General features: G+C 39.6%; 1 protein-coding gene across 1 annotated transcript in view; it reads right to left on the bottom strand.

The window, feature by feature from the left end:
* Nucleotides 1–12,753, bottom strand: part of USP6NL (USP6 N-terminal like) — a 129,990-nt gene extending 117,237 nt beyond the window's left edge. Inside the window, exons 1-2 of the mRNA XM_010580995.1 lie at nt 12,668–12,753; nt 7,250–7,339 (exon numbers count right to left, since the gene is read on the bottom strand). Of these exons, the coding sequence (XP_010579297.1) occupies nt 7,250–7,253 (4 nt within the window). The 5' untranslated portion in view covers nt 7,254–7,339; nt 12,668–12,753. The remainder of the gene's footprint in view (nt 1–7,249; nt 7,340–12,667) is intronic.
* Nucleotides 12,754–13,124: the final 371 nt, after the last annotated feature.

Genomic DNA, 13,124 nt, shown 5'->3' with positions numbered 1-13,124 from the left:
TTGTACAGAAAGGGAGAACAACATGACTCACAACAGGCAAGGAAAGTCCTCTAAATACCTCATTTAACACTGCTGTTGGAAAAGTTCTTCTTCAGCCCATTTCTAATCCTTCATCTGACTCAGCTGTTGTTTTGTGAATTCTCTAATTCAATAGGAAATTATAACACCACTAGGGAGCTTAATACTGCAGCCTCTAGAAAGTCCTTCCTGCAGTAATTAGAACAGCATTGTTCTGCATCTACATAGTGCCTTATGCATAGTGCCTGCCCAAACACCTACATTTATAGCTCTCACTTTTCATCTGTATTTTAGCTGTGTGTTTCTGCATCCTTCCCCCTTTGGAATGTACTTGAACACCACCCTCAACTTATCACAGGATGAATAGGATCCCAGAAAAATGAATTGCTTACATAGTGGTGGATACTTAATACTCACTCCAGAGAACAAGGTTACAGTGTTCTTTTGCTACTGACTCCTTCTGCTGCAGCAGTACCAAAGACCCACAATAAAGGCATTATTGTTAAAATGTTCTATATAAAGGAGTACAGAGATAGGCCCAAAGACTAAGATTTAAATTAAAAAAACCTGTAATGGGAGAAAATTATCATGCCAAAGGCATGTACTTCTGTGTACGCCAATTAGTCGTAATAATTCAGCAGTCCTTAGTGGCCATCAATCAAAACAGTGAGAGGCAGACAAATTTAGAAAGATGACTCTCTCCCCCTCTACATATACACACATAAATAAAAAAATTGTTATATATTTTAGGTAAGTATACAATTTATAATATAAATGGAAAGTAATTCTATAAAATATATAATACAAATGTAACATGTAACGAATGTTTAAATATATATACATTATTATTATAAACATACCATGTTTGCTATTTTGGACACACAAACACAGAGTTAGAGTGTCGTAAAGTGAATGATTTGTAAATAATCCAACCTTAACTTTCATTGCAAATGTGACAGAATAAATTTGAAGTGCAAGTGTCTAAAAAGGACATACTCAGGGAGCAATAAGTGTGTATAGAAAAAAAACTGGTCCTCCAGTAATATTCATGACAGTAATTTTCCCGCCACAACTCTCCTGTCAGTTCAAAACTGTTAGTTTCCAGACAGTGCCAACATCTTGGTTTACAAACAGAAATTACATTGGTTTAAACATAGGTGTCATGTTGCACTGACTTATTTAGAGAAGCCCCATCAATCTGACCATCAATTTAAACCTGTAGGGAGACAGCCCAACTGAAAGAAGATAGCTTTGAAGTTCCCTTTACGGGGGTGGGGGTGGGGGGGAATCCAAGCCACCAGCTTTTTTAAAATGTTCAATAAATGTATTTGAAATATATGCAAAGGCTTTTAAAAAAATTTAGCTTTACTATATATAATTAACTAATTTAGATGAAACAGTAAATACTATGCAATACCTGTTCGTTGACAAAGCCTTATAGAAAGTGAGACTACTGAACTTGAACATACCACCTGCAAGCACAGTTTCTGAATGCGATAAATACGTTTTTGGTAGCTGCAGCCTCCTGCAATGCTTAAGAAAAGAAAAGTGACTTCACTTCAGTCTATGGAGATTGAAGACTTATTTTGTTCAGTTAAAAAAGTGACAGAACAAAACTCAAAACATTTGTCTTCGATCTAAAAATAAAGTCTAAGTGCAAGGAAAGCCACAACTTACCAGTCCTCAATATCTTAAAGTGATCAAAAATAAAGGATTATGAAAAAATATTAATCTAAAGTCTGTTTAAAAAAAGCTTTCATGTTCTGATATACTTAAATGGCTGTACTATCAGCAAAAAAAAAAAAGTCACAAGGTCTGAGAAGTTGCATCATTATGTCAATTGAATAAATAAGAAATCCAAGATCATAAAGTGTGAATATTAAGAAAACAAGTAAGTTTCTACAAACATGCCTACATTTCCTTTACGTGATGCATCAGTTCTCTGCATGTGAAGCATTTGGGTTTATATTTTATCGCAACTACTGCACCCTCTGTATTTAGAGGGGCAGTTTCATTACACCATTGGTAGGAAACTGGGTCATCTAAGATCTGATTAGCCCTCTGGAGATGCCTCTCCTCACTTAGTCTAGAGGAAGCCTAAGATTATAACATTCCTAAATAACTTAAACTATAGTTTCCTTCAAGCGAGGGGAAAAAAAGCATTGCCACTGGAAAGGACAGTCTCACCCATCAACCCACTTGTTCTCACCCCTGGGCTTCTCTCCCTGCATTACAGCAGCACAACCATTTACGCAGCTATGTAGTCAACAGCTTAGGGAGCCCACCCAATTCAAATCAACCTCATGAATGCTCCTGCAACAAGGAAGAATGCAGGAATTCAGACAGGAAAAGGACACCACCCCCTCTATTGACAAGGGCAACATTTTAAGGGGGTCATGGAATTTTAAAGACCTTCAGTTCAGCTTTGGCTCCTACAGGCCAGACCTTTGTAATGAAACTCAACTTCATTCAAAGCTTTTCCACAAGTCCATGCAAATTTCTGTAACTCATTATCTGACCTCTGAATCTGCATTTTACATCAGAAAACTATCTCCAGCACACTTGCTGATAGTCTCCCTCAAGTACTTGCTGCACTATACTAAGGGGACAGATATATATGCAGATACGGCATTAACTAGCAGTATCTGAAGAGAAGTGAAGAGTTAAGACAACACAGAAGAATAATAGTGAAGCAAGATTAAGAATGGTAAGCACTTCTCCTGACCACTAGGTTCAGGAGCCAAACAATTTTTATACATGTATTTTTCAAGCTTCATCCTCCCACTACAAATAAAAAAAGTTACTACACTACTACTTCTGATCCAAATGCTCATACGTCACTACAGTTACGTACCGTGGTAAATTCCCCTGACAGTTTCAAGGAAAAAACAGAGCAAACATAAGATAAATGCAAATGTTATCAATGAAGTAATTTTTACCAGTTCATTAATATACAGTAGCTTGCTATTTTAAGTATCTTGTGGGTTTCATTCTTTTGCAGATAGTTGAATTGCAGGGGGAGTTATTATCATTTAACTCTTAAAATATTTTAAACATCCCATTTTAAATATGCCAAGTCTTCAAACCAACCTTTTTCAAATCTGCATTATGGCTCTTTAACCCCTATGTCCTACAATTCTTTACCATTCAGACCTTCAGGTTTTCATAAAGAATTACTATTTCAAATTTCAGTAAAGATGACCTAGGAGACAATAGCTTCTTCTGTATTTCTGAATTCACAGTATTTCTACAGATTAGAAGATAACAGTGCTGTGAAATCAGAAGAACAACTGTTAAAGAAAACACTTCACAAACTGTACCTTCAAGCTTGTATTTTATGAATGGGTTTTCAGGGTTCACGGTTCAAAAATAAAATAAAAACTTTGCATGTAACATAATAATCCAACATCCCTCAGCTATTCTTTATTATCCTTTGTTATAAAGGTATTTTAGCGTATGCAGTTTTACGTATGAATCAGAACTTAGTTTCTTCCCTTCTTTCAGTCTCAGCTCACTGAAAAGAGCTGGTGACTACAAAGCCTCTTAAACTACACCAATCAGCTTTATAGTTATTTGCAACACTTTACTCCACAGCCACCTTACCCTTTGTGTAAACCGCAAAAAATTGTCCATTTCCCAACATTTATTTTATGAACAGTTTGACTTGGTCCTCAGTTCACTACAAATTCATTCTGGCATGTAACAAGGGGAGATCGGACTTGAAGGGCAAGAATTAAGCCAGCCTTAACCAAACAGACTTTTCTTAGCCTAGGAAGCTTTATAAAAGCCCAGAACACACTTGTCTCAGTTGCCAGCAAAGGAATAATAATGCATACTTGCTAAAGCATTCTATCTTTATTTATCAAGGCTGACCTTAACATTTGTTTTAATTCCCAACTTTACTGCTCATGAACAGAGAAACTGACAGCCAAAACTATTTCTTTACACACACTACAACACCTCAAAAAGAATGGGGGAAATTTTTTAATTTTTTTTTTTTTTTAAAGAAATCACAAAACCCTAAGGTACCTCTGTGAACACAAACTAGAAAGCCAGCTGTAATGAGAAGTCAAGATAAATAACCAACCATCAAAGAGAAGCAGCCTTTAATCAGACCATTGTGGTCTTGATTTGAATTGGTGAACCAAAAAGTTTCCCACCTCATTATGAGGCCACACTGAACATTTTCAAAATATAAGATTACACTGCATAGCATCTCTCCAAACACACAAAATGCGCTCCTACACTCAGTCAATTGCAACGAAAACCTGAAGGGATGGTACAGAAGCATGAAAAATAGCAGGTTAACTTCCCAGCTGCATGCAATGTTAAGTTTTCAGGGTATGGGAAACAAAACTAAGAGCAGAAAGACAAATCCAGGAGCAAATTATTCTGTACAATTTATTATGACAGCAGAATAATAAAAAAAAATTTTAAAGTTGGGACTGCATCCTATACATTTAAGGGGAAAAAAATAATTAAGATGTCAGCAGCTTATTGTAATTGTATGTACTAATACTTGGTTTAATTGTTTGCAAACTGAGTTCACTGAAGCAGCTTAAGTAAGTTCACTGCACTGACCTTTCTTCAAAGGAGCAAGCACAGGAAAACTCCCAAACGTTAAGAGCGCAGTTTAGAATCGTAAGAATTTATCATGACACTACACATTTTCTGGCAGCTAAATGTCAACAACTGGATAAAACGTAGATTAAACCAACTCATTCTGTGTTGTGACATTCTAGGCAGGTTACATACAGCCAGGATTTTTCTGACAAGTTATCTTTAAATACAAAATAAATTGAAATCAATCTAACTTAGCTATACTGTATACTCTTACCCACCCTTTAAGTGTGTGACCTCACTGTCCTATGGGGCACACAATGTTAAAGTATAATGTGAAATACGAATTTGTCTTACCCTGATTTATGAAAACAGACATAAATTTATAAGGCATTTCACAGAAATAAAAGCCTTGACAGACGCTACTTCAGTTTTATCACCCTTTCAGATTCTCTGCATTGCCCAACAACTACAAACAAGTACCGTCGACGGTGGACTTTGCAATTCTGTCAATACTCTTCCCCAATATTGGAGAAGATCCCGTACAACAGGATCCAAAGTACCTACCTACACACCTGATAACTATTAGAAGTTATACAACAGTAGTTCCCCTATTTCCTTCCCAACAAATTTTAACTGATCATTTGCTTAAAAATAAGCTTGTGTGTGCTTCTTCTGACATTCCCACATTTTAGATAATCATTTTAGATAGATTTTTTGGTTTGAATTACACTAGGTGATGCACAAGTTTGGAATACTAGAGACTCCCATCACTTTTAACATATCTAGCTATTCTAGGTGCCCACAGATTTTGTGAATAACCTTACATGTACAGAAGTATGCAAATAAATGCATCTTCATAAGATAAATACCTTATACACTGAGGTATTTAGTAGAGAGGAGCCTAAAACTGTGTAGACCATGCTTATAGTTCAAGTTTCTCTGAAGTAAACCATAAACTAAGAAATCCAACACCAGCTGAACATAAACTTCTAATCTTCTCTAAACCATATTTTCAAAGAAAGCAGCATTTTCTGTTGTGCCCTTGAAGCCCATCACTTAGCATGGACTTCAGCATCTAATCTACCACAAGAATGTGGTGACCTGCAAAGAAGAGACTGTATTTTGAGTAATATTATTAACCACCACAAAAAGTACTGCCAAAGTATTATCCTTCATTTGAATAAGGGTCTTCATTCTTCCTAATATAAAGCTAAACTCTCCAGTCTGGAGTCACATCAAAAATCTCACCAAAACCAATGGTGTTTTGCTCAAGTCATGACAGTATTTGTTGTACTCAAACCAACATCACAGCAGCACTTTGGTGAGTCACACTTAACACAGCAACTATGATTCAAAAGGTAAAAAGACTTAACAGTTATTTGTTATGTTCAAGGCTATACATAAGGCAACGATAGCACATGAGGTGCTCTATAAAACAAATGAAGATTAAGTTAGCAGCATTTGACAAATCAGGATATTCAGGTACTTGAATAACTGCCTGTAAAGTTGTCATCTACACAATACAGCAAATACTTTAAACATCAGAAAAGTAAACAAGTGTGAACAGCAATATGAAAGAGAAAACAAATATATTTCTATATAAATACTAGAACAGTTCTTTCTACACTAAGCATGAACCCTAGAGTTCAGCAATTCTTTCAGTCATTTTTTTGGTGTAGCTTTCCCTTTGCTGTATTTAGCAAGCATTTCCTTCATCATTCTTTTTTCTTCCAGATGTCAAGAACAGTCATTTTTCATTTAGTTTGAAAAGAAATTTATCCAACAATTTACTCACTTCCTCTCAGAAAATCAAATGGTCTTATTTTACTAACATAGGATACAATTACCCTGTGAACTAGATGCTCGTTTTTCAACAGATTCAGTACAGTTGTGTTGAAACTAAGCTACATTATAAATACAGTTCCTGCGTATATGAAGTTATATCCCTATTTCTATATGATGTAAGGCTAGGTAATGTTGCTGCCAAGAATTACATTAGAACTCTCACATCCACAAAACTTTTGAAAGACCTTTAAATACTCAAAACAGTTCGCTAAAAGGAGATTATCTTACCCATCAGATACGGCCTAAAACAAAACTTATGGTGTCTTTCATCTGCTTTTTTTTTTTCCCCCCACCAAAACAGATCTTAAGTCACAGTTTTCTATGGCTCAGATCTTTCCAATGCATGCCAAAATTCCTTTGGGATCAGACCTCTATACTGGAATTTGAGTAAAAAATTTATTTTTTCCCATAAAATGAAGTCCATTCATTTTATGTTGGATTTTTACCAGCTATTTTAATTTACTGGACGGTCACATATTTTGGAGGTCTTGGGTTTGTTAAGAAATTTTCCTCTCAGAGCTACATGTTTTATTTATACTGAAAAAAACAAACATCAGCTTGTTACAGAACTCACCTTCTTGGAAATGATACCAGACTACCAACACAGAAGTCTTACAGAACATACACTGATCAAAAATTTGCAGATTAAGAACAACATCTGCCAACTCTCAGCTTTATTTGGTTATTTTTAAAGGACTGAAGAGACAAAACTCAGTATGAATATTTTTGAGGAAGAACCACCTTCCAAAACCCACTACAGAAGTACATTTCTTCTTAACTGCAAGCGAAGGGTTTCTTTTTCTTAAAAAAGAAAGCTACTCACTCATGACTGGAAACTTCTTTGCATATAATCCAAGACAGGTCTTGAAGCAAGGTATCTTGTTGGAGAAGGTTTCTCAGAGGTATACATGTCCTGATGATGGTAGGAAAATAAAGAGACAAATCAATTTTTCAACTTCAAGTAACTGGAGTAAATGTTTATATATACACTGTCTTTCCTACTACCTTTTCATCCTCCTTATTAAAAAAAGGAACACAAATATGTGTTTGTTATGACTGAGGAACTTTACTGCTTACGGATATATTTTGAAGTTTATCAACTCAAAATGTGTACTTTCTTCTAACACTCATATTATAAACCTGTGTTCATAAAATATAACTGCTCCCAAAAGATAACAAACATTCTTAAGTTAAAAGTACAAGACTACAATATGGATACAGTTACTGAAAATACCATCAAAATAGTATTTTCCTTCAGCAACCTCAGCTAGCAAGAAGATGTGTTTAAAGAGTGTCTTCATATTGCAAGAGCCACAAATAAGTCTACTAAATAAGCATGGGTTGGCATTAGCATCCAACACTTCCTCCTCAGAAACAAAACCTGAAAAAGTTACCATTTCTAGCAACTGTAAACCATCAGATCAGTCAATTCATAATGAAAATGAAAAAAAAAAGATATCCAAGTAGGGCAGATATGGGATCACTAACAATAGGCCTGGCGCTCCCCAAAGCGAAATACAGAAGACTTAATCTCCAACAATGACAGCACAGCAAGTACATTTTGGAAAATTTATTATATAATCTCCATCCTGCTGCTAAAAGCAAGTTTCTACAAGTCTGATAGAACAGTTAAACAAAAGTAACTTCACCTGACAGCTGAGATGAAAAGAAAAACCCAGACATATCTATTAAGCTACAAAGAGTTTTCCTCTAATACCTGCACAAATAGAGTTTCTGTAAATTAAGGAATATTATGCGATCTATTTCCTCTTTTCAGAGCCAATTAGAACTTGCTGAACTTGACCACCTGTGCTAATCCAGCCAGATAATATCTTGTGCCGACTCAGATTTCAAGTCTCAACTCTCCTGATCTCTTAATATTTAAAAAAAGATAAAATACAAAAGGACAAAAGAAGAGATCTAACTTTTTCTGAAGTATGACTTGTGTAACATTCACAGACTTCCAGCACATGCCAAAGAAGTAGAGGAACTATCATAGGACTGGATTCACATCACAAGAAGGCTCCTATATCAACTGCTAAACAAATTAAAAAAAAAAGAAAAACAAACAAACAACAAAAACCCCACCAACACAACACACCAAAACCACCCACACACCACAAAAAAATCCAGCTGCCAAAAGGAAGCCTTCGGTAATGCTGCAGACTGAAAATTACAACCAACTTTTTTTGCATTGAAAAAGTAAAACAGGGAAGAAGCTTAATAGGGGAAGAAAATGGTATCAAACTGAAGAAATACATATACAAACATTATAAAAAACCCACAGATGAACGCAAAGCCATTAGAAAGTGCAATCACTGAAGAAAGTTCAAATTGCAGGTCCTGTCAATTCTCTATGAATGGTTGCTAAATTAAATATTTAAGCACACACAGCCTAATCAAAAATAAAGTCTCTGGCTAAAACATATCATTAGAACAGCAGTCTTGATATCAGTAATCAAAAGGAAGCTGACAAAATTAGCAAATACAACTTGACATGACATTTAATTATTTACTGGACTAATTACAGCTATTATGTTAAGAACATCAAATGAGTCATACAGACGGGCCTCAACCCAGGTCCAAAGCACTTTTGACCAGAGCTCCGTACTACCTTTGGGCCCAAATTGTTCTTCAATCTTACGCAAAGTCAACTGGAAGACTGGAGTCTCCCATCCAACCTGATTTTCCAAAGGTATGGTCTCACCTTAGTTTTTTAAATATGAGCTAACAATATTTTGCCTCAGAGACAGCGCGTTACATGATATTTTATTGTGTGGACATACAGGAAAAGGCTGTTCATTAGGAAAAAACAAAACATCAGTTCTGAAAACCATTTAAGGCTAATAATAGCATAATTATGCACCATATCATTTATAAAAATCTAGTCACGTAACACTCAGGAAATGAGTAGGGGAGAATATAGCAGCTATATACTACCTAAAAACATATGTCATAACCATGAAAAGTGAATGTTTTGGTACACCACACAACTTGAACTCCAACTTCCAGCTATAAAATGTTACTCCTATCTTGCCTTCTGTGTCTAAATATTTTGCTTAGCTATTGCTAGTATCTGTTTACCAGCCAATATGGACTTCTGGTTGAATTCAGATTTTGTTCTTTGAAATAACACTGCATATGTACTTTATAAAATTGCCCTGGCTCACAACTTTGTAATTGTGCTAAAGGCCATTTACTTGGACTATTTGAAAGTGCTTAAGTCCCTATAAAAGAAAAGTTTAATCTTTATCTGTAATTTCTAGTATAGCAATAGCAAGCAGTATCAGAAAGTCAGGAAAAGTCAACACTGCCAAATATCAGAAAGTCTGTACTTTGTACTGCATTACAATATTGACACTTTTTCCTAAGGATATGTGTTAGAAACTAAATGGTTACTACTTAGCTCTCTCAGTCAACCACCTGATTTATTTCAACCCTCGTAGGGTTCTCTCCTGCACAGAAACACTACCAACTATTACAGAACAGAGAAAGAAAGACTATTACTTGTTGAATGTCTTGCTGAAAGATACCATCTTGGAAAAACTGTCTTTTTATTCAAAATAGTACCCAACATCCTTTATGCTTTCCCTTGCAATTAACAAGGCTATAAAAAAAAACCCAAACAAAACCCACACATACCTTTGATCCTTCTCTTTTCCTGAAGAGCTAACCCTCGTATTCCACCGTTTCCTCTACTAACACACATCTACTAGCCCTTGGTGGTATTCACCTTAAGGAGTTGTGAAACTATCAGCATTTTAACTTAGATTTGAAAGGAATACCTGAAGCAAGAGAAGCTCTTTACAACTTCCAATTCAAGCACACTAATATTACATTCAATTTTCTGTTTCCACACCTAGTGCCAGATCTCTTTCTTACCCAATACTCTGTTTCAGGAGAATTAACATGAGCCAGATTGCAAGTAAATTACAGCATATTGTAATTCTATGCGCTATGACTCTACCCAGAGAAAATATTTTCCTTTAAGTTCGCAATTAAAGATTCAGGTCTAGTCTGTGTGTGTTATTGTAGTATCTACTTAACTTAGATGCTAAGGAGTTAACATTAAGAATTTATATCCCCATTTCCCAAGAACCAGAAATCACAGGAGAAGCATGCAACTGCACTGTTTAAACACACACACAAAGACAAAATAGTCTAAAGCGAGCCTGCCTGGCACAAAGCAGTATTTCACTGTCATTTACTTTCTTCTTTAAACCAAAATGTTATGGCCCCTCAAAGACAACAGATACAGAGATTTCAGAAGCACATGTTTTAGGGTTTTATAGATAGCTGGCTGGCAAAACATTAAGTCTGAAATTATTGGTTTCTGTGCTCTATAATCAGAGGGCAAAAGAATAGCCGGTTAAAGGGCAGTTCTACTAAAATACTTATTTTACACTGCATCCAAGTTGAATTAACTTCAAAGTTACAATCAGTAACAACAGAAGTTAAGAAGAAGCAAAAGTAAGTCACTTAAGAGCACAGCTATTAAAAAGAACATAGTAAAAATTCCTAATATACCACCAAGCTTCTGAGCATCGCAGCTCAGTAAAATGCTCCAGACAGAGCAAATGTAAAATTCACAACCAAGTAAGACTACTACTGTTTAAGAACCTACACAAAATCATTGACTGGCCACAAATGAGGAAGAAGTACAAATGAAACAAGCACAATGACACACCCTCCTCTTTGTTCATAGCAGGAATATTTACACTACAAAGTGCTGAAGCAAATTGCTTTTAGTTTCAGGCACTGCTGATTGGCCACCGTATTTAATATACACACGCCTAGCAGAGTTTGAGTTTCGACTGTCACACAGCAGCTCTAGATTGCAGGGTACGCATCAAGCTAAATAACTATAGAGAACAATTATTTAATAGAATTATTCTAATTGAACGGATCCCCCACAAAATACATTTGTTGTGAACAAGGCAGATGCGCATGCGCTTTCATTCCACTGTAATTCAGTGAAAGCTAAAAACTAGTTACACTCATAGCCAGCTTTCTGTGCAGCTGCCTGCTCCAAACAGAGAACGGCACAAAGAAAGTTATTCTCAAGTGTATGCGGGCAAACGACTGGTACAGGAGTTTGGCAACAGAGCTTGAAGTCACCACTTGACTCCCATTCAGCTGGCAGTTCAATGGCTTGGGTGGTTTTCCTACAGGCAACCATCCACACCACAGAAAGAACCCGAAACATCTGATAATTGGCTCTTTAGCTGATAGTCCCGGCAGAGACCAAGGACCAAAGGAGGGTTATGGAGACTGAAGTCTGTTGGCAGCACAGCCTGTGGGAAGCACACAGGACTGCGGGCCCTTCTGTACGGAGCGCGGCTCCCAGCCTGGCACTTTTCACCACGTACCTGAAGTATTAGGAAAAGCAGAGGAGGGAGCAGGTACAGAGAGCAGCAGTGCCAGAAAGTCACATTAAAACAAGGGTTCGGCCATCCAAAGCCTCCCTGCTCCCGACAGGGGTTGATATTACAGCCTCCCACCTTGACAGAAAAGGGGGGCCCTCACGAAGGCCCCAAGGGGTGTCCGACCCACAGCCGTGCCCCCCCCCCAAACACCCTCCCCCCCCAGACTCTCCCGCCTCATCCTCATCCCCGTTCTGACTGCAGACGTCCAGGCCGCCACAGCCCCCCCCCACTCCCCTGAGGGGAGCGCACCCCTCTACCCCCCTGCTCGGGGGTACCTTCCCCCGGGGCGGCCCCCCCATCGCCGCCACACCTCACTCGAGCCTTACAATGGGACCCAGGGGCATCTCGAACAGGGCCTCCCTAGGGCTCCCTCAGCACTCTCGGCTCGGCTCGGCTGCCTCCCGCGTCGCGCCGGCTCCCCACAGCTCCCCACACGCTCCCCCCGCAGCAGAAATAGTAGGGACCCTCCAACCACACACCCACACACCCCTCCGCTGGGAATGGAACAGTCTGAAGCACCCCCCTACCCTCCGGGAGCCGGCTCCCGCCTCTTCCACCTCCCCACCCCCGCGGGTGGTACGCGCATCCCGGGCTCCCCCCGGGGGGGAGGATGGTATTGCCCGCCTCCCCTCAGCTCTCTAGGAACTGGGTCCCACCACGCCCGCTTCAATGGAGAGGTCCGGCGCGGCATCTCCCACACACACACGCCCGCCCCCCCCAGCGCCCCGGGAATGGAAGGGTCCAGCCGGCCACCCCGCCGCGCTCCCTCACCCCGGGGGTCCGCACAATGGCCGGACGTCCCGGCTCGCCCCTACCTTTGCTCGGCTTCCTCCTCCTTCCGGGGCCTCCGTCCGCCTTCCTCCCCAGCGGCGCTTCCCTGCTTGCTACCCTGGGACCGGCGGCCTCCGACCAGGAAGTGCCCCGGTGTGACACCGGCGGCCGCCGCTAAGGAAACCCTCCCCGCCCCTCCCCCGCCGGCGCCGTCCCACAGGGCTGACCCGCCGCCGCCGCCATCTTGGACTCACAACGAGGCGCGGAGGTGGCCGACCCCGCCGCGCTCTCTGCTGCCGACGCCATCTTGGGCTGGTAACGAGGCCTCGGCGGCTCCGGGCGGGCCGGTGGCCGGGCGGCGCGGGGAGCCGTCCCTCGCCGAGGCCGGAGCTGCTGTGGCAGCCGTAGGGATGGGCGCCCGGTGGGACTCAGGTGTTTGGCCCCCGGGGCCGAGCAATGCTGCCGCCAACACCCAGCTCAGGCATCAGCCGCAGGCTGAGC

The sequence above is a fragment of the Haliaeetus leucocephalus genome, unplaced genomic scaffold, assembly GCF_000737465.1.
Source record: "Haliaeetus leucocephalus isolate CR32 unplaced genomic scaffold, Haliaeetus_leucocephalus-4.0 Scaffold751, whole genome shotgun sequence".
Lineage (NCBI taxonomy): Eukaryota > Metazoa > Chordata > Aves > Accipitriformes > Accipitridae > Haliaeetus > Haliaeetus leucocephalus.
The sequence above is the reverse complement of the archived record's forward strand: the minus strand, read 5'-3'. Positions and strand labels throughout refer to the sequence as shown.